We start from the raw sequence: 27,059 nt of genomic DNA, 5'->3' as shown, positions 1-27,059 counted from the left end.
TACCTACATAGGCAAAACTTGGTATTGCATAATTCGTATAAATTTGTATCCCCTCCCCCCAATATTAATTGGAAGATGAAAAACATGAAAGGTTAATAGAAAAAACACCAAAATACTGAAAATATTGCTGGTCGATTACATTTTTCAAGCGGCAACTATACACAGCCATGATATGCTTTATAAATGTGAGATAAAGGTATAACTGTCTAAAAAATCCATGATGTCACACTTTTTTCCCATCTGGAGTACAAAACATTTTGTCATAAAAATGGTAAAGTTTTTAAATGATAATAAATGCAGCAAAACAAGTGTAGTGATGTCAATTTTTTTGTGTTTTTTTTTCTTTTTTTGTTTTTTTCCATTTTTTAGATTTCAAGGCAAGGCACGTAATGTGGACATTATATCTTCGTGCAAATTAGGATTACTGGAAAGAGTAATTTAATTCTTTTTTTTAAGAGACATAGAGGCAAAATGTCTGCCCATGCACATTATATTTCTGTCAATATGTGAAAATTGTTGAACAAGGCTAACTTCTGAAAGCACCATGCAAGTTTTCAGCACCCTGTAATTAGACTTACATTAAGAGTGCATTATTTAAATATAACATATCCCCATCCTGGTATTACCAGTTTGTAAACGGTAAGCTTTGCCCTTGTGACATGGATTTGCCTATCTCTTTGTCTCTGTGATGCAGATTTTACAGAAACATGTAAACCCTATGGGTTCTTGATGCAACCAGTAACTTTAAATAAATAAATCCTACCCCTCTGTAGAGGTAGCAGCTAAACCAACATAAGTGCTGTGTTTCCATTGATTTCTTTTTCTCAAGGACATGATTTGTCTTGATTTAATGCCTTTTAATGCCCTCAAAAGCTGAGGGGAAAAATAAGTTTGTTCAAAGTAACTTTTATTTCTATTTTTAGTCCCCTCAATTTAGAGTCCAAGGGCTGAAGGACTTATAGTGATGACCCCTTAGATATGATTTTTAAATTGCACTTGCCTCTGTAAGTGTTTCTTTAGTGGGGAAAACGTTCACTTTTTTCCTTTTTGTTTTTTACTGTTGCATGAGGAGGTAACACTTTTACCTACATAGAGGCATTTCTTCCATAGAGCCCGTGTGTTCATACTGATTGAAAACTTCAAACTGCATAACACACTAGAAAAGGCTGAATTAAGGGCCAAAGTTTAATAAATCCATGCTGATAACTAAAGGCTACAGAGCTTATTTTTAAAACATTTAGAAATCAGAGTGTTGAGAAAATGGTTGGCTCACGGCCCTTGTCCTCCTGCAGCTCTGCTGCTGCTGCCTAGCCTTTGTTTTGTGAGATAACCAGGAATAGTGATCCCATGCGTAAACAACAAGAATACTAAACCAATAAAACTAGCTTATCATGCAAATATTAAGGCATCTAGAAAGTCAGTTAAAATATATTGTCAGAGACAGAACATCTATTTCCCAGCGGACTTCATATAACAAAGGCTACTTAGCAGGGGCTGCATTATACCCATCAGTGAAATATCATCGACCCTTTGTATGTCATTTCAGTTTCAACCATAAGGGAACTAGTGATTGTAAGAGCTGCAATTGCTGGTCTACTTTTTCTTCTTTCTTCAGTTTCTTTTCTCATCCTGTCTTCCTTTCTTTTTTCTTTTTCAATTTTGCCTTTTTTTTTTTTTTTAAATGTTTTCCCTCAGTTGCTTGTTTCTGCTTGAAGGAAAGGCTCTCCAATTATGTTCAAACCATAATTTGGGACATTTGTCGGCAGGATCGGCGTCCTGTTTGATACTTGAAAAGGAACCAAGCTAGCCCAGGTACCAGGACTGTTGAAAAGGAGAAAGAGATAAGGAGAGAGAGAAAAAGAGAGAAAAAACAAAACATAAATTAAACATGTTGCAAAAACTAGAACACAATGAATTTGAACCAGGGTTAAGCCAATATTCATTATTAATGGCACTACTTACTTAAGATAAAACATGAAACCAAATTTGTGAATATTACGTGAGATTCTACTTCAAAGTTTTCTTCGTGAAAGTATGACTTATTTGAAAGAAAAATAATTGCATTGATCTCAGTTGCAAGTGATATTACTTCTATCTTGCATATCTGTTTGTTTACGAAAGCCCCAAAAAACTTCAGACACAAATATACAGAGCAGGCACAACTAAACCATACAAGTGACACTATATACCACCACAGATGTTATTTAAGAGCTACTGAAATACACTACAGTGTATGGGTTTGCTCTTTTCAAGAACCCAATATAAAGGTTCAGTGGTTAAGCTTCCTGTGTGACTTCGTACCCTCTTCCAACCCAGCAGTTTATCTTGTCTCAGTCCCAAGATGTGCCTCTGAGGTGTGTGGGTCCCCAAGAGAACCAAGGACCTTTAATATTCAAAAAACCTGCTTTCTTTATAGATTTTTCCCAAAAGGTATTAGTGCCTAAGGAACACAGGATAACACGTGGCCCAATCATGTAAACACTTGCAGCCAAGGGTAGCTGTGAGTCAATGGTACCAACGAGTGCCACAAATTTTTTGACAAACGTCTAAGAAAGAAAATATTTTCACAGGTAATTCAATGATTTTGGAACTTAAGTCATCGTTTCAAAGGCACTCTGTCACTGAGGACCTTAAGTCCCAATGGCATTCGCATGTTTACCATGCACCAACTAGTAGTAGGTACAGTACCCAACAGTATTTGCAAGACGTATACTCAAAGAAAGACTTCAGCTGCCTCTATTCAGTATCCAGAGCAGATCCTGAGCAGCCTTTTCCTTACATGTGTTTCTGGCAACCCGGAAAAAAATGGACTTTAGAGAAAGTCTCATCAAATTTATTCAGAAGAAAAACAGGATCATTATGTCAGCAATCATTGCCAAACAACTAACACCATAATTGGACACACAGTCCGCAAACACGTTTCCTCTACCTTTCACTGTATCGAGTTTTTCTCTGTACTAGGTGTTTCCACAAACACAACAGATTACTTGGGAATACACGCTGGTTTTAGACTGATACACTTCATGATAACACATCTGAAGACTAAAACATCCAACATCTGTTTTATGGAGAACGGATGCTGGAATTTTTCCTCCTTTTCTAACTTTGGTCACCCCTCTTTTTCCCTGGATGAGCAAATGCACTTCTGTGGCATTGGGTGTAAAGAGGAAACAAGACACTTTTTATCTACTTTAAAAGTGTGTGAAATAACTATGTTTCACTTGGCAGATTCATGTGATCCTTTCAGTTGCTGCCCTATGAACATTAAACAAAGTGGTCAACTTATTTAATGAGATCCAGGTTACATTCTCCTCAGGTCTTTTATATTACAAATAATACAAACAGCTTCTGTCATTTACTTCTGCTTGACACTCTTTACCTCTCTAAACCCATTAATTTACTATTTTGATTCCTAACAATTAATTTCAGGTGCTCTGTTTTACACTTTAAAAAGTGGAAAAAATTGCTGACCTGCTTGTCTCAACGGTGGTCAAATTCTGAAGGGAGCAGGACCAATTTTTTTCCCCAAGGAAATACAAGAAATATGAACATCCTATGTATTGTAAATGCCTGAAGTATAAATATTCAATAGTTGGGTTTTTTTTCCAATTGGGTATATTCTTGAAGGTCAACTGAAAATCTGGGGAATTTTAACCTCTTCAGAAATTAAAAAGATCTTGCTATTTTTTCAAAATCTAAAATTAGCTAATATGTTTAATGAAAGTGGTTTTTTAAATTCTATTGACTATTACAAATAAAATAAATTCTGGTTACACCTCAAATCTTGAAATATTCACAAAGACTTAAACCCAGTTATGCATGAAAGATGTGTACAATATGATCTGATGAACAGATCATGTTTCAAAAAAAAAATCAATACCAGAACCTCATTTAAGAGGCTTAATTGTTTCAACTTATTCTTCATCTACCTTCACAATTTGTGTTAACATGCATTTCTTGTTCCTTCCTCTTTGGATTTCAGTGATGTTAAGAAGTAAATTCTGAAATAACAGACACAATGCAAATCGTTTCCAAGAATAGGGATTTGTAAAAATAGGAACTAGTAATAAAAAATAAAAATAAAAAAAGCTAGCAGATTTGTTTGCTCAGGATCTGTCTGAATATGTTTTACAGTGCATAGCTCTTTGCTGTACTGTTACACAGGGTTTATAGTGTTTAGTGGCTTTACACGAAAAAGGACACTAACTAAAAGAATGTAAATTTTGTGCGAGGTCAACACAGTACTTAAACAATTTCTGTTGCAAAAGGTAAATACACAGCTTCCAGGTTATCCTTCTGAAGATTTACAGTGCACTTCAATGGTTGGATACACATCTAGGTAACTTCTTTGTTTTAAAGTTGACAGCCTTCTAATGACTACAGTGGGTGGAGGAAAGCAGTCAGTGCTGATAAAGAACAAATTACTATTTGTAGCAGCTTTCTCATCTACTACTTCATATAGGAGAGAGAAATCTTGATTTTGTGGAAAGTGCTCAATAAAAGTAAGTTGAAGCAAGTGGCTATAGGACTGTTGCTGCCATATGACCTAGAAATTTAATATAGGTGTTTATTTAAACCTTTCAAGCCTCCCACCTTACATTATGACCGTGACAAAAATGTGGATTGCAACAAATTCATCAATGCTGCTAATGAATCCTCTGGGAGTAATAAATCTCCCATGCTAACACTGTGTAGATCCCAGAGGAGTCCCAGGAGCCTCTCATGCTGCTGGCGCAGAGCCTCCTGCTCCCAGCCAGAGACGCTGGTGCAGGCAACGGAGGATCTGTGGTGCCAGGACAGCTACACGCCATCGCTCTGCCACCTCTGACAGGCAGGCTGAAGTCCCTGATCTACACACTGGGCCCACTGGCAGCCAGCAAGGGCAGGTCATCATCCCCTTTGTTTGCACTTCCTAAGCCATGTTCTTCAAGGCCTGATGAGCTCTGGTTGTATTTTTCGGAGTCAAGCTTATCATGCTGCAGTTTGCTGTAACTCTGTCTCGGGTCACCCCAGTCCCTGATACCACTGCCAATCAGTTACTGCAGACAAAAGGGGAAACCTGAATGAAAGTTACGGAGGTGAATAGCACTAAAATACAGCACAAAGCTCTGAGAACAGCTATGATACAAAGAATAACCAAAAGAATAACTCCGGCTCTGCTAAGCTGCACACATATGGCTGTCTATCCAACATTCTCACATACCCCACTACATTTATGGTAAATTTAATTGAACATTTAACTACCATACCAGCCACACCCTACTTTGTAGTTCTCCAGTGCTCCTGCATGCAGCCAAGCCAGACTGACAGCCCAGAGGAGCAAGGTTCCCAGTCAGCTTTCTCAAACCTGCTCTGAAGGGACATCTGTGAGCATCACGGAGTTTAGTTTCTGCCATGGAAACCATTTACAGTTTCTCTGCAGAGTGTCCTAGCAGAAGCGCCAGTTACTGCTGACTGCAAAGCAAACTCTGCCTAGGGGACCACAGGGGTGGCAACAGCAGGAAAGGGGAACACAACTTTCCCTTCACCACACTATCCAGCAGTTTGCATAAGTCCCAGGTAAGCTTCCAGCCCTCTGTTTGACAAAAGCAGAGGCAATGCTCTGTCTCTGTTCACTAAGTGCTTCAACATGGTGGAAGCCAAAACCCTTTCCATTGCCCAGGACACAGGCAAGCTGGTTGTCCTTGCAGAAGTTAATGAGATTTCCCTCTGCTCACGCAGCTTCTCTTTCAGATAAGAATGGTTTGTATGTGTGAGTGGAATAAAGCAGGTCTACCCCACTCTCTCACTGCTCCTAAGGACATCTGAGCACCCTGTGGTGACAGAGATTATAATATAAATATCTGTCCCCCAGAACATGAAATGAGACCTCAAAAAAACTGCTCTAGGCTAAGTTTTGAAGAAAATTACATAAGAAGCACAATCTGATATTGCTGTGAGTTTCAGACTAGTAGCCTTTGTGAGAGACAATATGGTTTGCAGGACCACCTTCCTGAAGCATTATACCTCTAAATAATTTCACTACCAGAAACAGTTTTCTCTTACCATAACTAGACTGTCAGGTGTGCTATACAGTCATCAGTTCCCTCCCTATCCACAGCAAGCATATTTATCTGTTCAAATGTAATAAAATCGCAAAGGAAAATTCTGCAAGCATCCTACAGGGTTAAGATTGTCCATTACAGTTTCCATTACAGTTTTCACATGTTAATTCAATCAAGATTTCTGCCATGATATCCTCTTAAAGCTAATAATTGCTGTTTCAAGAACCTCTGATTAAAATATTACTGGAATGGACCATAAGTAGTACTAATATTATACGTATACACAATCCGCTTTGGAGGCTATAATAACATAAAGAGTATAATAATGTTAAACAATTAACTAAATGCAATAAAAAATAAATCCAATAAGAACTGAGTAAATCTGAAGGATTTTAACATTCTTATTTTCCACCTGTTACTACCTTCTTTCTGTTGTATCTTCAGACGTCTGTAAGAGTATTTCACCATTTGGAAACTACACCTAAACGAGTATTTCCTTCTTGCAGCTTTACTACCCTGTGCATGAACACACTGGCTTAAACAAGGTAGATCAGATCATGCCAGGTCAATCTTTGGACAGAAAAGGTAGAAATGCCTTTGATGTCAAGAGAAGTGGCACTAGCAAGTCACCAAGCAAGGTTCATCTGTCACTAGCAAGTCACCAAGCAAGGTTCATCTGTCTATGTACCAAGCAAGTGCTTGCCCACACAAGTACAGGGAACTTTATAATTTCAAATTGTTAAGATGGGATGAACTTTGGAAACAAAATTGTGCTAACCTCAGTGCCCTGGCTAAATTCCCACTTAGGCATTTCTGCCAAAAGAATAACCACCCCTCTGGCATCTACTTAATGTGGTATTTCTGTTACCATTCTAAACTGGTATCTGTAGTTAAACAACTGCCAAATTTCACCTCCAAGGTGAGTATTTATTTCAAGAGATATATTAAGTATATCTCAGCTTGATTTAGGGTGACTTTTATAATTTAGTGGGCACATATCACCCATCTAGCAGACGGAGGAGGTAAAGACCTACTGATTTACGTCCAGAGAAGGGAAAAGGGAATTCTGTGGTAAGGATACTTATTCTATTCCATGCAGACCCCTTTTTGTGATAGTGTAATAAAAAGAGGTAAGGAAAAATCAGCAAGAGGCCACAGAGCTCATCACTAACAAAGAAAATCCACAGCAGAGGAAGGGTCCAGAGAAACAGTGCACATCCATGCTACGCTCTGGACCATGCGTGCATGAGTGTGTGGTGCAGGGACAGGGTAAAGGAGGTTTGCAAACACGCACATGGACAGAGGAGGCTATGACCAAGTGGAGGGCTGCCTCCCATAGAGCCAAACGATAGGGAACATGGGCTCAAGTCACCAGAGACCACTGAGTCTCCTATGAAAAACCGACTCTCCACTTTCCACATCTACACTGCTTTCTTCCCCTAATATTACCATTGCTAATTTTAATCTGTTAGATTTTTCACCTTATCACTTTTCAAAAACATGACTAAAAGTTTATTTATCAAATCAGCATGACTAAATAACAATGCAGATAATTCTAACTGAAAAAAAAAAAAAAAAAAAAAAAAAAAAAAACAAACCCAAAACCAACAGCGTAGTTTTACTGCTTCAAAAGAAACAACTGCAGGTAAGACAATCAAGAAGTAGAAAACTGGAGTAACCAAGGGGTTAAAGATACAGTTTACACGTGGGAATTCTCTATAATATGCTCCTCCTTCCCTAGTAGTGCTGCCAAAAATCATCTGACAGGAAACATAAGATTAAGTTTGTCCTACCTAAGTGAACAAAGAGTGCTCAGAACAGGCAACCAGTTCACTGCAGAGCGGGAACTTTTCTAATCCTGCTGGAATCTGCTGTGCTGCTCAGAAAACATTACTGAAGTTGTTTTCTTTACTTTAACATCTTGCTTCTGGATCATCTCATTCTTTTTGGTCACATTGCAGTTTTTGCTGCTTCTCCCATAAAGGTTAACTTAAAGCTCCAAACATAATCATGTGGAAAATGGACATTATTGATTCCTATGGTCATTGTTCTCCCATTCTAAGTCCCTGAAGTTCAAGTTCAATCTGGAATTACATCATGTCTGGTTTCTCCTGGTTACCAGACGGCTTGAGACGTGACCACAGCTACAGAAAAAACAAACAGCCTTCTTCACGCTTCAGCTCCCCTATCGATTCAAACATAAACTTTTTTTCTTTCTCTCAAGTGTGCTTCAAGTATGGAGCATGGTTAATTTAGAGATTAAGTTCCAAATTAGATTATCTAATGGCATCTTAATGGATTGCTGACCCATTTCCTGTGGGATGGCAGCATGCAAGTCTGGCTTGAATACAATTAATTTCTTAGGAAGTGTTCTGAAGATGTTTGCCTAGATAGAGAGGAAACATTATGTTCTGCACATCTTTCTGCATTACAGAGTTGGGCAAAACTATTAGAGTTAGCAATTTAAATTGATAAAGACCAGAAGTCATTAGGTTTTCTTTCTATGAATATTTTTACAATCAGGATACTTCAGCGTTTTTGTTCTTAAATTGTAATGAATTGATACTTCTATTCCAAAACATTGCCCAAGGGGATTGGGATGGGGGTGTAGGGAGGCAAAGGGTATGAACCACTGCTCTAACAGGTGTCTGTGTTTGCCAAAATGTGTTGCCACAGCAATGCTACTGGCTGAGTTACTTTAGCTATGTGTTTGCTCGATACCAAATATGCACAAGATACTGTGCTACAAAAGCAATCTGGACCCATTCTCAATTCCCCTCCTACTTCTTTCACAAATCAGAGATTAACCCATATGATTGCCTTATCAGTATTATTATCATAAATCCAGAGTGGTGCTGGGGAGAAAAAATGATGCTTGGAAAACTAAACACCCCTACAGCTAAAGCTGAGAAAGAAATTCAGCACTCTGAGAACTGAGCTCCCCTCAGCATCTCCAGGAACAAACCAGCTGTTGTACTACGCTTATGTGTCAAGATAACAGATCGAAAGCAGGAAATGCTAACTAGTGCATTTGCCTGGGTAGTGTAAATGTAGTGTTAAAGTAACAGTTAACTTGTACAAGTAACACATAAAGATTGTTAAAGAAATGAATATAAATAACAATAGATGGGAATAAAAATATATTTGGCAATAGCTGAGTTAAAATGTACACTTCAGCAATGAAAATTTGCATACAGTTTGTGAAAAGATTTGCAAATACTCAACATGCTCTAAAAGAGACCCATCATGCCAACTTTTATGAGTGGTCCCACTGGAATTAGTGTCAATGGCATAATGAGCGGCTGAGATTCAGGTTCAAGCTCATGTTATCAGACTTAAACACGCACACACTTTTTGCCACTCTCACTCATGTCTTAAGTTTACTTGTTGCACATGCTCTTGGTCTCACGTAGTGACTGAGACTGTATTTTCCCAATTGAGCCTTACAGATTTTCAGAGCTTCCCCTCACCTTCTGTCTCTAGGAAAACAGTTATTATCACAGAACTGTGGTTATGAAAAAAGAAGAGTTGGTTTTTTTCTAATGGATTCTCAGTATCTTCTTCATATGTACAGCAAATATTGACCCAAATGATCTCAAAAGTACTTGAGAACTTAATTCTATTGATGTGCTTAAATGTTCAAAGTTCACCAGATATAATAAAATATATACCATAAATGCTGTAAGTAAGCCACAACAACAAAAAAATCATAGATTGTGAAGTTACCAGGAGCAGAATAAAAATTACTATTTCCAAATACCTTAACAAATAACTAGGTTTTTTCCCCTTTTTTAAAAGATGCTCACAGGTTGTTTTATAGAAGTATTTCCTTTAAAGATACTAGAATGTTTAACTCAGCTAAGCAAAGTATTAATCTAGTTTTTATTATCACTATTCCTTGCAAGTCTTCTGGTTTTGAAGAAAATGGTGCATCAATGACTTAAAGCTTTGTGGTTTGGGTTAGTTTGGGGTTTTTTTTTTCTGTCTTGTATTATTCATATTCACTTCTTTTTGCAAAGTTCAGTCTTTTGCGTATGGACCACTACTGTCTTATACCCGGGACTTTAAATGCCAACAGATACATTATTTTATAAGGAAATAAAAACCCAGAAAATATATATTTGAAATCTATATGTCATATTTTGAAGTCTATGCATCACATCGACTATCAGGCAGCTAATAATAAAACAAAGAACACAAAAATAAAAGAGGTTTTAGCATCATTCACTCTCCCCAAGTTTCCAATGTGTGGTTCATCAACAGTACTCACGAAAAAGTTTTCAGTTTGGTCACCTCTCCTACCTGATTTCTGTAGAGACAGGACAGCTATAACATTGAGGCACTGCCAACTTTTTTACCTTCTTGAGGTAAATGATATTTCTGAAAAATCAGTACACTTAACCACAAAAGTCTGCTGTAAAAGAACAGATCAAGTACCATCAAAATGAGCACTGCAGTTTTGAGGAAATCACACAATCAAACACTTACCAAACCATTTTGTGGGGGAAAATTTGACTGTCTGGACTAGAATGTATTTCTTTACCAATGGGCAACAATTCCTTTTTTTAGTGTTTCAGTGTTAGAAGGACTCACTGCTCCTTTTTTTCTTCTTAGATCCTCACCTACATGAGATTTGAAGAATGTTGTATTCCAAAGCCCAAATCCTAAAAGCCATCTGCTTAGGGAGAACGAACAGTTTGTTTCTTTGTCCTCCAAGGCTCTGCTAAATTCAAGGCCAAGTAATGCAGCCTAGGCCCGTAAAGAGATGTCCATGGCAGAATTTGTGCCCAAGCTCATCTAGCAGCACTTTTGTATGTTGGTAGGGTCAAAGTGGCTGGCAGCGCTCTGGGAGCAACCTGCAAAGCAGTCTATAAAGGTGAGTGGATCATGGAGAGTGCTTGTATTCATCACCAAAGTTTCCTTGGTCATCGCCCAGAAATCTTTTTCCCCCCTTTCCTTTGTTTTCATGATTTATGTCCAAGGGTCTTGTGTGATGGGTACTGAAAAACAGAATTCAGCAAACACTGGGACAGTGCTTCAGCTGATATAAACTGGCATTGCTTTAAAGGGGGCTCAAGTGATGACTGATTAAAACCATTCAAGGATATTCCTAGATAGGCAGTTGTGATATAACTTCCTAACACCTGTCAATGCCCTGAAAAAGCAACACCCTTTATAGTGGGAAAATGAATCACCCCCTCTGTGCTATACTAGCTCAGTTTGGATTTGCTCTTGGCAGTACACCGAAAACTGTGGCAATTACCGCATGATGGGGATTTATACTGTGAATCACAGCCCTTGAGCAGATGAGGTGAATCCATTAGCTAATTTTCCATTGTGCCATTTAATCTATACAGGAAGAAATGACAACACCTTGCTTTTCCACTGCAATTCTTCCAGATTTTAAATGTCATTTCAGAAAAATTGCAAAAAGGAAAAGTAAAGCAAAAATATTCAAGACATTTAAACTTCAGATCTGTGAACAGCACCAATTTTCAAATTCCATAATTATCCTTCCAAGTTGATACTCAAAAACCCCAAACCTTCTAGCAATCCATAGTACAACACAGTGCATCAAAAGGCATTTTGTACATAATACATATACACGCTCACACTCACACAAACTATTCAGAAGTACATGCACTTTCATGTGCACACAAATGTTCAAGAAGTATTTAAAATTATTTCAAGAGTGAGTAGCTAATACTTCATCTGATAGGCTCCCAACCCACAGGCTTTACTTGTACAATCCCCATTCAGAGTTGAGTGTTGCAGATAATCCTGCACATGAAAGACGTGAAAAACTGATGAATCACAATTATGCTGATTTGTTTACACACCTATTTAGACACACACCCCTCTACTGTTACCATAGTTCATTATATACCAAGAGATGTAAAAGAAGATAATGAGTAATTTATTAATGTACCAAAGGTTAATAGGTTTTACTGTGTTTGGCTTTTTTTAATACAAAAAGAAACTCTCCTTTGTGTAAATAATTCCTAATTATTCTGTTATTTAGTTCAGAAATAAGATGGTTTCTATCTTACCTTCCTGTACATGTTAGTGACCTAAAACTACACCAGTCAATTAGTCAGAAAAGTCTCTATGAATAGTATGGTTATTCATTGTTCAAAACCACCACCACCTCAGACATTTATTATTATACTCATCTATACCTCTAACAGCATCATTTTCTTTGTGTTACCCACTAAGCCCGCCAAAACATGACTCTGCAAATGACATTTTCATTTTTAAAGCCAAAGATCAGTATTCCTTTAAGTTTAAAAACCCTTTGCATTTGACAGCACAGCATTGTCATTCCATCTGCTTAATTAGGGTAGTTTCTAAATTCAGCTTACAATAAAGATAACATGAATGTGTATGGTAGAAATGTTACACGCGTGTTTTGATCAAATGCTGTCACGTATTACCCTGCAGGCCTGCTAAAACAGACACTGTAGCTCAATGCAGCTTTTTTAGAGGCAGTGTAGGGGTGGAAATAATTAAAATGTTACCTTTGCCAAGTAATTCCCAATGTATCCTCACTGGCACTGGGGTATAAATGCCTGCCGTTTTGATTCAAGGTCCAGTCACAAATTCTCAGCTGTCAATTGAAACCTAGCAGTCAGATAAGGATCGAGCAGTGCTACTGTTTTTAGTATTTAAATGAATACATGCAAACTAGTACTGTATATGGCAAAAGCCTTACTTTCCCAAAAAATAATTTTAAAAAACAAAAGAAAACAAAGAAAAATAACTTATTCTGAGAAATAAATGCCTATATATTTGCTTAAGATAATGCTACTTTAATATGTTTCTCTATTAATAAAGCATAAAAGAGTAACTAGTGTTTAGCACATAACAATCAGCCATTATTAGATTACAAACTGAGCTGGAATAAAAGGAAATGTTAATATGCAATAGTGAGATACTTTAAGAAAGGAAATAAAAATGCTGTTTTCTCTAGCAATGCTCTATATAATGTGTATTAAGTAAAGGTCAGATATAATCAATATCTTGTAGCATGCATTTCATGAAACATAGAAGACATGCAATTTATAGAAAATTTGCCCAAATTAAACAAACTGTATGTCCTTATCTTGCTATTTAAGAAGGGTAAAGGTATTTTGCAATAGAAGTTTATTAATCTAGTGTTACTGAAAGTGCTATTACTTAGTAAGAGGTGATAAAATAATCTAATCTCCCTTTAGGCTCAGAATAATAGCATTTAAAATACTGTATTGCATTTTAATATAATGAGGAATGTACTAAACGTTAGCTGAAACGAATTCTTCCCAGATCCTCATATCATCAGTTCTGCCTTCACGGATTGTTCAAGCAACCTTTATAGCTCTGTTTATTTAACAGCTGCCCCATAGTGTTAGCAGATTTATTGAAAAGATATACTGCTTATTTTTAAGTTTAAGAAAGTGAACTTATCTGGCTTGCGAAGAAATCATACATTTTAACCTCTGTATAGTCATGCTGTACATAAATTGCTGTACCATTATATATGATACAGCACTCTGAATTGAAGATAATGTTGTTGCTGAGTTTAATTGCATTCAATGCATTTTAGTTTTCTCTATCCATATATTCCCGGTCTTTAGATAGTGCAGGCTACAGCAAACAAACTACAATAAACTATTTTCACAGGACTACAATTAATTGCAGTCTTTTCCTGAAAAACACAAATGCCGAGGACAAGACAATATTGCAAACCTGACCCTGTCTGGCTGTTAGACTCATAAGCTTCCTGCTGTTAAGGTCTGAGAAATGGAAATGTTAGTCTCTGTTGTTTTCATAGGGATTGTTTCTTGTTTGTTATCTAAAGAACTCCAAGGGACCTTCTAAAGGCCATTAAAAGCATGACTAAACCACATGAAATTAACCAGAAAAGGAAACATGCAGTCAAAAAGTTTGCTAGAGGTAACTGTGCATAATACATTAAATATGTTTAAAGAAAGGGGTAAGTAAATATTTGGTTTAGTCACTATACAAAACAGTATTGTAAACTTGATTTTAATACTGAAGACAGTAAAATAAGTCAGCTCAGTTAATGTAGTAGATGTGTTTCTGTTAATCCTTAAGAACGTCATCATTTTCATTACAGATGCATATTTTAAAGCTTTATAACTTAGCTATAAAAACTCACTTCCAGCTGAAACACAAGACTGAAAGGTTTAACTCCCCACTATTTCCTTCTTTCACAAAATGTAAAATCTATGAATAAAAGCCCTTTGGCTGACTAGAACCATAAAAAAATACTAAAATCACAAACTTAGTGTTACCAAACGATTTTATGCACTTAGGCCTAGCTCAAAAATCTGGCAAGCACTTAGTTTGCTGTAGAACCTGATTGCATTTGCCACTTTGGGAAAACAGTAAGGGACTGATACATTACATTTTAGTAAATCAGCTTCTGCACTAAATCATTACATTCTTCCCAGAGTCCGTAAAACTTCCCACACGTACATGTTAAATTTATCATTAAGAAAGCTCCAAAAAGAGCTTTTCAAACCTATCTCATAAATGTTACTAATGACATACTTCATATTATATAGTCACACACACCTCAATACATATACATCTAAATACTGTAATGATAACAATAGAACATGTGCATTTTATATATATATATATATGCACATGTATATGAAGATTCATGGTACACTAGGCTTATAGTTAGCGTAAACTGTAGTGCTATTCACTGCACCAACTGTGCCATACTTGCAGTACTGACAACACTTCGCAGAACTGCAGGTCTGTATGACAACAGGTTCTGTGATAAGCCCAGGACTGGCAACAGTTGTGCTGAAAAAGACCTTCCCAATGCTAAAAACTATTGCTCCACACTCCTGAGCAGGCTCACATAGCTGCCATGTTGTCTTTAAAAATTAACCTGCCAGGAAAATGTGTTGGTTTTTTTTCCTCCCTCACATAAGATTTCCTTTCCCAAATCACTCCTGTTTAGAGATCAGGATGTCTAAGATTTAGAAATATACTTTTGAAGGTATGTAGAAATATTACTTTCAAAGTCTGCGTCTGCATCCCTCATGTGTTGAGTGCTTTCTGGGTAAAAAGTCTGGAGAAGCTTCAAAGAGCTATGAGCCCTGGCTCCATCTGATTGAAGAAGACACCTGTTCACAGCAGTAGCGGGAACACTGCCCTTGAAGGATGTTCAAGCAGCCCAGTAGGGTAAGCCTGGGGCACAGACCTGACATGAGTATCAAGTTTTGGAAGGATGTAGGGCACTTTAGTACAGTATTTTGAGTGCTATATGTTGTCTGAAGTCATGCTGAAAGCTTTCCGGCTAGTTATAGTCCTCAGAGTAACTTAAATGACCTCTAAAATCATGCCACAGTGTTGGCCAGAGACAAGAAGGCACATTCACTCTCACCCACACTAAGCCACCTAAAAGAGTTTCTCTGCAGGATGTGTGAAAGGGAGAGGCAGGAAACTACTTGACAGTTGCTTGAGAAAACTTAAATTCCTCAGTAGAGGGACTTAAGAAATAGTCCTCCTGAGACATTTAATAAATGCTGAAAAACATTACCAGCTTTCTCAGAAATATGCTATGAATGCAAAATAAATTACCTGATTTGGCATGTGACATGGTGAAAAGTCCTTCCTAGAAGCCTGTTGGGTAGGCCTGATCTTCAGTTCCACTGCTTTCTCATTTTCAGCAAGGCAAGCCACATGAACCCCATTTCAATAACACCTTCCATCCATGAAACATTACAAGTGATTTTTTTTATCTCTCAGCTAACCACACAGAAAAAGAACATGGGTCTTTATTCTGAAATGGAAAAGGATGTCCAGCCTTGCAGCAGATGGGGAAACCTCACAGGGCAGCCCAGCCATTTCGTGACTCGTGGAGCTGCAGCAGTCTCATCCCTGCGATACGTCCTCACTGCTACACTCATGAATTAGCAGAGGACAAAACCCACTGTACGTGTTTCTTCAGGAAGGCCATGCAACTCCCCCACCTGCCTCAGCTGCATCACGGGAAGGGGCCACAGGCCCAGGTAGAAGCAGAGCACTAGATAGAGTGTCTCTCCTCACTCTTCCACCTGACTGAAAGTCATCCACCTCCCTGCTCCTCTTCTGCCCTCTGTAAAATGCCAGGAAAGCGATTTTGGTTTGCCCTTCCCAGTGCTGTGAGACATACTGGTGTGAAGTTCTACCCAAGAGCTAGATTTCACTAGAGCTGCCTTTTCAGTTTAAACTGGGCACCTTCCAAGCACATCCATACTGCAGAGTTTTACGTATGCAAATCCTACATACATTAAAAACCCACAGTCAACAGCTCAATCTTTAATCATAGTCTGAATAATTTTTAGGGGTTAATATTTAAGCAGGATTTGTATTCTATTTAGAGTGGCTGTCTAAGATTAACATTCATTTCAAGCTTCTGTGATCGTTAGTGAAAGTATGTATTTTGGAAAGTGTAATAGGAGACTGTGCTATAGCTTCTGTTAGTTGAGAAAAGCCCATAAAACTTAACATTTGCATATTGTCATTGTTTTGACTGAAACTTCCTTTAAATGTGTTTCCTTTTCAGCAAGCATATGTGAAAGGTGACCTCTTATCCATTTACATACCTCCCTGGTGGTCATGTGACCCAGTTTTACGTCAAACTGTCAATTATGATAAGGGACACAATAAGAACAGCCTAAGTGTTGATAACCTGTTTCCTGGCTTTACTGAGAAGTTCTGTTTAAGAATCTACATGTGCCCTTCTTTGAGCCTTCTGCTGAAAGCAAAAGCAACATCCACTCAAAACATTTTGCAAACAGATACTCTGTGTTCAGTGGACATTTAAGTTTGGCATTTCCATGATGAACAGTATGAAGAGAACCCCATTTTGAACTGTGTGATTCAGTAACCAAAGGATGCACCTGGTAAGAACAACTTCCTACAGAATAGGCAGGGCAGTCTGGTGTGCAGGAAATGAAAAGCTATCTACCATTTTCTGATTTTGCATTTTAGAGAACTGAAGTATTTCTTACTACTACATACATGACAAATGTCTCACTCATAAATGTCAAAGCTGTGTGGAAATGATGCATACCACACACCACACCTGGAGAGTCCAAGCTTCAGTGAAAACCATGCCACGTATTAATCACTGCAAAGACTGGAAGAGTCCACTGGCTCCTCAGTAATTGGGCCAGCATTAGTTAGCACAGTTTACTGTAACAGACAGGAAAGTTCTAGAGGTCATTGTCTTCACAGACCTCAATAGCTATCCTGTTTGTTTATATTTTCCAATTAAAAATAAAATCACCTACACAAGGCTCCAAGGTGCATAAAAATTAAATAAATGCCCAAGAAAGAAAACCTGACAGTTATTTAATTCATTCCAATAGAAATCTTATTATTTGTGAAACCATTAATCTGTATTTGCCATAAATAAAAATGTTGATCCATCCATCCATCCATCTTTTTATATTGCTTACACAGGCAAAGTGTATGACGTATTTCTGGCAACATTCTAGCTTTATAGCCAGGAAAAACATCAACCTGTCTGTAAGTGTCTATCATTTCAAGAACATAATAAATTCATGAAGTTGAGAACAGTAACATAAGGAGGCTACAGAAATGCCATCACATAACAATGAGAATTCTCATCATTAAGACTTTGTTACTGAACTAATGATCTTCTCCATTAAAATTATTTAGCCAAAAGAATGGGGGCACAACTAGAATCTGGCAAGGGACTGTGTCCACTTGTAGAAGATTGAATTTGATTGATTTTTCTCAATTTGTTGCTTTTTCCTCTGATCTAGGCTTAGAAACCATAAATCTTCAGTAGATGCAAATCAGAGCGAGAAGGGGGAAAAAAGCTACTCCCATACAATTATGAAGATTATCCAATCTTTCTTTTATGCACAATTCATTTAAGATGTTTCTCAGTACAGATGATGAGCACCAAATACTAGATTTGACTTCATAAAATAATCCCACCAACCACCAACAGTAAAATTAAGAAAAACTCTCACTCAGGTACTAGCTCTTATCACTTCCCTTGCCCTTTCCTATGGTGCCCTCCCTGCAGCTACATTACCAATACTTAACAACTCTGAGAAGTTGATGCCGAATCAAGAAAAGAAAACAAGTGGTCACTAACAATTTGTAACATAGTTACGGGGGGGCTGACATGACTTTTTTACAAAAAAAATTATAAGATACATGTGACTTTCTAGATACCACTGAAGCCAGAGATATGTTTTGTAATTATTCATGTCACAGTATAAAAATACCTGGCATTCAAGGTATGGAAAATGGGAAGACCCACTACCAATTGCAGCAGAAAGTGGACTGCATAGTTATAATTCCTCATTAGAACCTTGTTTTCCTAACTATCAGTGTAGCATGCTAAGCAATGCATGTAACAGCGTATTTTCACAGTACCCAGATCAGTAAATCCAAATAAACTGCTCCCATTGGTGTTAGACTCCATGTAAGTGCATGTTGCAAAATACATGTGTAACTGTTAAATTTATTGTGGTTACTGTAATTTAAACAGGCTACATAATGGTTCTTTCTAACAACAACAGAAAGTACTGAACAGTCCATGCCAGTATTTCTCATAACCAGAGAGAATAAATCTTCATAAAGACTCCTCCAATGAAGTAAAAAATGTACCAGTGACAATATTTATTCTTGAGGGGTCAATGTGCATTACAGGGTATGGTGAATGTTTAAAAGACCTCTCTGGAACTAAAACCATTGGCTTTCTAATTTAGAATTTCTCTCCACTAATACAAAATGATTGATTGCCTTTATTTCATGTACCCCTTGATTTTTCTTTTCATTCATCATGGGCTGTTTTAAACTAAATGTATTTAAAATCTGCCACAAGAAGAGTGGTCTCTTTTAAATTGCTGTAAAGTAATGAAAGGACATAGTAAATCAATCCTATTTCTGCCTTACTAAAGGATAACCTTTGCTCTATTAAAGTTGTTTAGATAATCTCAGTGCTCTACCTCACTTTCTTGGTAATAAACATATACAGCATTGTCATCTCAGAGATGCCTTTAGTATTTAAGTGAGTGAAGGTATCTAATTCATTAGAAACTTATGTATACAGACTTACATATTCATATTTATCCATCTGAAAAAGCATTGTTGTTAAAGTATTCTGTTCTTTCAAGTGGTTTTAGCAGTTCGTACTAGTCCCTAATTTTGTACACATTTATACGTGTGAGTATCCACACATGCAGTCCTCCCCAAACACACTCAGGCAAGTGTACACATATATCCTTTATATAAGTTAGAAAAGAATAGAGAATTCACAGAGAAGATGAAACTATGACATAATTTTTAAATTTACTATATGGCTCACTGGTCACCAACTGATGCTCTTGAATTAATATAATGAGACTACAAAGCAATAGATTTTAGAAGAATATTGGTTTCACACAGTGGGATTGAAGAATTTTTCTGTTTATGACGTGTACGTGAGAGCTAATTTATTTTCCCCTTCCTCCTCATCCATCTGGCCACATTTTACCATGAAAGGGAGTATAAGACACAGTGCATATAAACACTGTGATGACCCTTGAGATCCCTGTCACTTTTATGTTCCTATGACACTGCTGGAATCTCCAAATTTATTTCCACTACACAAAGCAAAAAATATATAGAAGATGCATGAAATAAGCAATATATGATTTACATGTCATAAACTCAGCAAAGAGAAAATTAAGCATGCTGCCACTACCTTCTGGTATGTGACACAAAGTTTGTAACATCTTCAATGAATATGGAAGAAGGTGGAGAGGGTTTAAGTCATAGCAAATTTGCAGAAAAAAACACGTCTAAAAATATGTAGTGAAAAAAAAAATATTGCACATCCCCAAATGAACTGGATGTCAGAGACTTTTCAAAGGATACTATGTAAAACTTCACATGAAATGAAATCCAGATATTGCATGCACTGTGTTTAAAAAGAGAGACACTGTGTGCATTTCAGAATACTATAAACGCATACTTCCTATCTTTTTTAAATAATCATGTTATAGTAATTATAACATGTTATAATACAACAATCTTTGAGAGGTTAAAAAAAAGGCAATACACCAGAAAATTTACTGAAAAATGAATCGTTGGCAAAACCACTAATTGTAATTTGGTATTTTCATAAAAGTGTACAGATGTTTCCAGTTAGGTCTCACTGGTTAAAAAAAAAGTTGGCAAAGTATCAACTATCTTGAATAAACAATCATCTTTATGATTTTCTCTGAACTCTGCATGTGGTGACCTTTAAAACGGACACACTGTCACCTTGCCCTGGGAGCGAGCAGGGATAGGGAGTTCCAGAAGAAGCATACTTCAGTTATATCTCAGCAAACACAGAACAGGTAGGTTTTACTGAAAAACGAAACAGGCATGTGTATCAACTGTTGACAGGAACCGGAGCCCAAGAAAAAAACACAGTACAATAAATACCAAGGACTATTTAACAGCTCTTTTCTTACTGCCACATTCAGCTTTTTTCCTTATAACATTTTACATGCTATTAATTTCAAAGTCCTCTACTGTTAAGATCTAGGAGCAGCACAAGCATACATCATAAAATATGTTAAAGTTCTAAAGGGTCTGAATTTATTCCTGTCGCTAGCAGTGTAGCATTTCTGTATATGCATGACCTTGCTACTGACTGCAGCTAATTTGTTTGTAAACCACCATTAATCTAGGCTGTATATTTTCACAGTTTGGGTAAACACTTCATTTGCATTAAATTTACAACATTAATGAGATGTGAAATTTAAAATGCTACTTGAAACATAAATGATGTAAGAAACTAAAACAAAAATGTGGTTTTATCATGTTTGAAATCAGCAGACCAATTTAAACCTATTAAACTAGAAATGATGACGTGGTACATTGAGAATTCGGTTTTATAACATCTTCTAGAACTAAAATGAAGAAACGTAGGTTTAAACATCTGGGGAAAAAAAAACTAAAATAGCTTGAAAATAATAAGTTGGACTTTTTGCTTTGGAAATTTTGCTTATTTTTTAAACTGATTTTGAGACACACCTCATTCTCTTTTCTAAAATCTTATTAAAGATTACATGTATGAGATCTTGAAAATTAAAATAATTGAAGGAAATGTAAGTTCCTTAAGATGGAACAAATCTAAGAAATAAAGCACATGCTAAATTGATGTTTCTTAAAGGGTTCAGTTTGGTTTTGAATAAACTTCATCTTCAGATGACAAATACTGAAATCCTTAGGATCCCAGTCTAATCCAAGATAACAGTGGCAGCATGTAGGAAGGTAATATCACAAAAGCTTCTCTGTATCATTACACCTATGTGAAACTTGCCCACCTGTTGCTGGTGTAGGAAGGATGGGTCTCTTGGGCTTAGTCCCACATATCGATTGGCTTGGGATGTGCCTGAGGCTGTGTAGGCTGATTAAGGAAGAACAAAACAGATTGATAAAAATACCAACCTATCATAACTATTACCCTGCGCAGGTACAGTACAAATATGAGATCCAGAGTTATGATTTTGCAATATATAGGATGTGTCTGTGTTTTTCCTTTATTTAAACTATAATAGAACGCAAAAGAAAAATTGGACCAAATTTGGAAAGGCATGCGTAAATTCCTATAAACTTCAATGGAAGTTGCATGTGTAAATCATAATGATGTCTCTTGTTAAATAAAAGTTGCTCTGATTAATATATATTTTTAAAAGTGATTAAATAAAGTATGTATTTGAAGGAATCATGAGCCTGATTCTCATTTCCATTACACCAAACTAAAGCATCAGTGAAATCACTGAGATTACAATGTTGAGATAAATATTGGTGCACATTTATTATCCTTACTGCAGTGAAGGCCTATCACGAAACTGTAAAATAACAACAAAAATCAGAATCAAAAGTTCAGTTTACTTATGTGAAACTAAATGAATCTTTACAGGCCTTTGGAAACAGGTTGTAATCTGACTAGTATTTTCATGAGAAGGTAGCTAATTTTTACTGTGCAATATAATATTAAATATTCAACTCCCCTATGCATCAGGAAACAACATTTTCCCAGGGGGACTTTCAGGAAGTCTCTCCCTGTCTGCTACAGAAGATTAAAGAAGTCCATTTCTGAGGAGAAAGGGAACGGTGGGTGATGCTGGGATTAGTTACAGGATATGGATCCTTCACCTGTAGGTCACATTCCTGTCTGGTCTCTGTCAGTAATCCCTAAAAGCCATTACCCTTTCATGGCTTTTGGTGGCACTTATGAGGCATGTGGTCTTACTCCACTTCCCAGTGTGGAGATGTCCACAATGCAATTTGCAGCATCACAACCTGGAAACTTGCTGACATACAAAGCAAAACTACTAAAATTGAACAGACATACACAAGGATGCTAGTGAGTAGCTAGATGGGAGTACTTACTGAATTGGCCTGTTAGTATTCAAGTCACACAGCAAATACAAGCAAATGAAACTCATTAAATTAAAAAAAAAAAAAAAAGGCTTTATACAGTAAATAGGCTTTACTGAAAAATTGTCATAGAAATTTATCAGTTATTAGAAGGAAATTATGGTGGAGGCTATAGGGTTCCCCAAATATTATCAAAGCCTGTTCTTTCTCATTCAAAACAGTTCTGCTATTACACTTCAGAATGAAAAGCAGTGCTAATCATTTGCTGTTTTATTCTCATCAGACTGAAAAATAATGATAACTTGTTGGCCAAGCGTATGTTTTTTATATATATCTATATATATTTTGAACCAATCAATCAGTTATTGCAAATAAAACTGTGCCTTAAAATACATTTAGGCTTGATTTTCCCATTAAATTAACATTAACACTCTGTGTGACAGGTCTATTATGACTGATAATACAGTTTATATGTATTCATATATAATTTATATATCAGCAGGACATGATCCCTCTTTTTTTTGCGGTTTTCTTCATCAACAAGCTATGTTCCTTCACTTTTTTGCTCTTACAGTTACCAATCCAGTTTCAAAAGGCTTTGTAGATAGACCACTGCACTGCTCTGAAAACTGTAGCACTCTGAAAGTGTGGCATTTGTACGATACTTCATATGCAGAACTGGCACATTGAAACAAAATTTGCACATAGCAGGGTTTTTATTATTATTTATGTGCTATAGGGACAGACATTGGATCTTCAGGCAAGAAGTTACTTGCATACTGCTGTAGAAGCATGAGAAGGCCTTATTTCAAACATCTAAGCCAAGATGTTCTAAGGTTCATGGGGAATCAGGCTGAAGTTCCAACGAATTGCATGAGAAACTGGGTGCCAACTTCATTTGGAAAAATAGCCCAAATTTTTCCCTTAGTAGTAGGACAATGAACAGATTGGGTATGCTTTCTTGAATTGACGAATAATACAGTCACATTACCAGAAAACACCCCAGCACAGTTCTGACATTGTATTCGTTCTTTTTGCCATTTGTGTTAGAAACCTGCATCTAACCTCATCTGAGACAGTTGTTTAGTCCAGGCACAATCATGTCAAACAGGAAGCTGAATGAAACCACAAATACTTGAAACTACACATTAACTCAGTTTTCTCAGTTTTCTGTTCTGGATCAAAACTTCAGAGTAACAGCTTTTAGTTTGCTGCTAAAACTAACCCTTCTTAAGAGGTGCAAGAACTGTACCACTAACCACCAGAGAGGATACAGATATACTCTGCCATCTTTTAACAAAACTTCTGCTATACTGAAAGACAGCTAAAATACTTCCATAAATCTATCCATATAATTATTTGGTTATACTTAAATAATAGTTTATCCAAAAGACACTACTATCCTGTTATTACAAAGGTATAACCAGTTTTCCTTCAGATCTTGGCCACTCCTATGCATTTGAGTCTCATCTCTGCTTCACGTAGTATAACAGCTAAGAAACATACAGTTTATGGTCTCCTTTAACAACAGACCAAAAGTTAGGGCCTGGATTCACAGTTCAGATACTAAACAGGTCTAAAGCACATAATTTTAATGTAACAAACCCTAAAGAGATTAATATTTTTAAAGACTGGTAAGTTTTCTTCCAAAGCGTATGTTTCGAAGTGTCTCCTAAAAATCTTCGCCACTCTGATAAACACTGGTAACACTGGTCATTTCAAGTCCAAATAAAAGCTCAAACACAACAGAAACGCAGAAAATGGTTAAAAAGCAACATTCTGCATCACTGAGCACAAGATGAGTATTTGGAAGAGAAGAAATTACCCTACACATAGTAACACTTTTGCTCTTATTTCCAAAACCGTAATTCCATTGAAGATAATAGGATAGATAATATGGTCCCATATAGTAATAAAGAGCTTAAAATGTTAAAGTTAGGGTTTCGGGGTTTTTTTGAAAAAAAGAACAGTGGATCTACCATCCATTGCAGCAATGACAAGGAATTAAAATTTTTTTTTTGCCACATCAGTTGGTTTTGCTAAAAATGACACAACCTATATCAACATGCAATTGTCATAGCTCGGATTCAGTATGTGCTGTAACAAGGTTTGATTTCTGTAGGAAAGCTCATTGAGGAGCAAATTATCCAATCTCTGTTTGGAATTCCGTCTGCGGGTCATTGTAAAACCTTGCTGTCTGGGTGCGCTTCTCAATGTCTTAACAATGTCCACCTTAGATGACAACCTTTTTCTTGAATAGTGGTCAAATACGCAGGCTTTTCCCTTTTATTTTGGTTGTCATGTCACAAACTTTGGTACATGTAACATGATGCATTGGTTGAAATTTGGGGAGGAAAAGCTTTGCAGTCAGATCACGTTTGCTCTCCATGTAAAATGCTGAGCATCCACTTGGTCAAATAGTAGGAAAAGGCGCCTTTTCTGGCCTCAATTTGAAATCATATCAAATCTTCGATGGACATTTTTTGTTTCCTAAAGAAATACTTACTGGTTGCTGTAGGTGAAGATGCCTCACCTTCAGTGGATGTAGTGATGGGTTTAGTATCTGTCATGGTCAGGGTCACAGGTCGCACCGCACTGTGATGGGGAGAGGGTGCCAAAACTGGAGTAAAATGGCCAGGTTTCTTGACCACTGCTGTTAGGCTACAAAACAAAACCAAAAGAATGCCTTGTGAAACATACACATTGCATTTAAGGAACCTACCCACCTATCTTAGAGTTTTCCGGAATGCCCATCACCTTAGTACCTGCGTGCTAGAATGCACCATTCTAACAAAGCTATGAATTTCTATGTGGTATTTTCAGTAGGCAGATCCCTCCTCAGACAGGTAGTACATGCTTAAGCAGCAGTACTTTTTAGGAAGCTTTCTTTCTTTCTGGATGCAGCATGCATCAGATGATTGTTTCAAAATATATTTGCCGTCCACGCAGTGGCTGTGAACCACAGTAAATGCCACAACAGCAGGATCAAACTGACCAGGCACAGGCCCTAATGTATGAAGTATTAAGAGCAAATGAATGATGCAAAACCTCTGTTTTCACATGCCATACCACTCTGGCTTGGAACATAACCAAGACTTGACCACAGTTGTCCACAGAGATTACGCATACTGGAAGGCTAACTAATAATTCACATGTTTGGAAGTGGGGAAGAGAGTTAGGATACAATGCATTATAATGCACACATTGTAACATCTGGCCAAAAGCTGCCTACCAAAAACACAGAAGTGTTTAATAATGGGAACTTTGCAAGTCAAGAGCATAACAAAGAAAGATACTTCTTTCACAGATACAAGAGGCAGGGTCCATATGACCTTATGTAACAGGTCATCAAGGTAATATGCTACTTTACGCATATAGGAACATCTGAATTTGGCAATGTTGACTGGTAAATGTCTATGTTTATCCAGTGCTCAAACATGCCTTAGACATTCTGCATGACTGAAAATACTCCAACAGTAAGTAACTTGCAGTAAAAATCAGCAAGTAGTAAAGTTTTTTCAACAGTGGCTGATAACTTTTGTCTTAAACTGATTGTGTGTTCTGTGAATCACAGGTATTTTAAAATACAGCCATATACAGTAAAAAAAAACGGGAATCTTATTATCAGAAGGATCTTGTCAAATTTGAGATAACTCAGAGTAAAGAAATAGACTGATAAAGGACCTGATTCAACTGATACAAACGAAGGTTAACAGAGGTAAGCATGACTATGGTAATGAAATAATAACTGGGCTGAGACAATTCCTGCAAGTATGTGCAGAGTATAAACACCCAGAAGAGGAAGGAATTATTTGGAAAGTACAGGAAGTATAAATTCAGGGTAATGGAATGAAATCGAGAAGGAGGAAATTTAAAATTAATAGCAGGAGAAAATTCCTGGCAGTATGATCTAGACCTTGCAAATGCCCCCAAGGGAGAGTCTTGTTCTTTAGGACATCTAAAACTAAGCTAGAAGAAAACACTAGAAAATGTGAGTGCACATGGAGACCAATCCTGTATTCATGGGAACACTGAACAGTCAAAAGAATATTTCCCTCTCCAAAATCACAAGCCTTACAATGAAAAATAACAGTAAAAATGTATACTAACAAGAAGCAGCCAACAAACTACCCCACTAAATGAAAAGTCACCCCTAACCACAACTGTATGTTTGGAGGGGTGTTAGAGTGGGAGTGGGGACAGAAGAGCCATGGAATCCCAAGATCTTGCAAGTATAAAAATTGGGTCGTATTTATCGCTTTTTCATTCATGTTTATAGTTCTGTAAACCAAGAGGTTACTACTAGGAATTTAGTAGCAGCAATAAGTGTCAGCTGTCCAAGTAGCTTCAAAATAAGCAGCATGGATTCAAAGGAATGACAATACTTCCACAAATAACACATTTTCCCCAAATAACTGGTAGGCTACATGAAGTTTTATTCACTAGGTGAAACTCTACAGTTAGATAGATCTCCCTTATTACGTGTACTTGAAATGAAAATCAGGTATGGCAGAATATATGCAAGATAATTTCTAGAGAATAATGTGGCCGAAAAGTTTACTGAGAATCTGCTTGCATTCTTGTACGACCAATGGGTTGTAAGTGGGG

General features: G+C 37.0%; 1 protein-coding gene across 1 annotated transcript; it reads right to left on the bottom strand.

Moving 5' to 3' along the window:
- Positions 1 to 1,691: 1,691 nt before the first annotated feature.
- Positions 1,692 to 25,112, bottom strand: LOC104163020 (nuclear factor 1 B-type-like; the record flags this gene model as incomplete). The annotated part of the gene is made up of 4 exons (XM_009701898.1): positions 1,692 to 1,821; positions 12,563 to 12,651; positions 21,392 to 21,474; positions 24,985 to 25,112. Coding segments are annotated over 4 exons (430 nt in total), but the record flags the coding sequence as incomplete, so codon positions are not given.
- Between the last annotated feature and the right edge of the window lie 1,947 nt (positions 25,113 to 27,059).

This window comes from Cariama cristata, unplaced genomic scaffold (assembly GCF_000690535.1).
Source record: "Cariama cristata isolate BGI_N322 unplaced genomic scaffold, ASM69053v1 scaffold44036, whole genome shotgun sequence".
NCBI lineage: Eukaryota > Metazoa > Chordata > Aves > Cariamiformes > Cariamidae > Cariama > Cariama cristata.
Note: the sequence above shows the minus strand (reverse complement) of the source record. Positions and strands in the feature narration are given on the sequence as shown.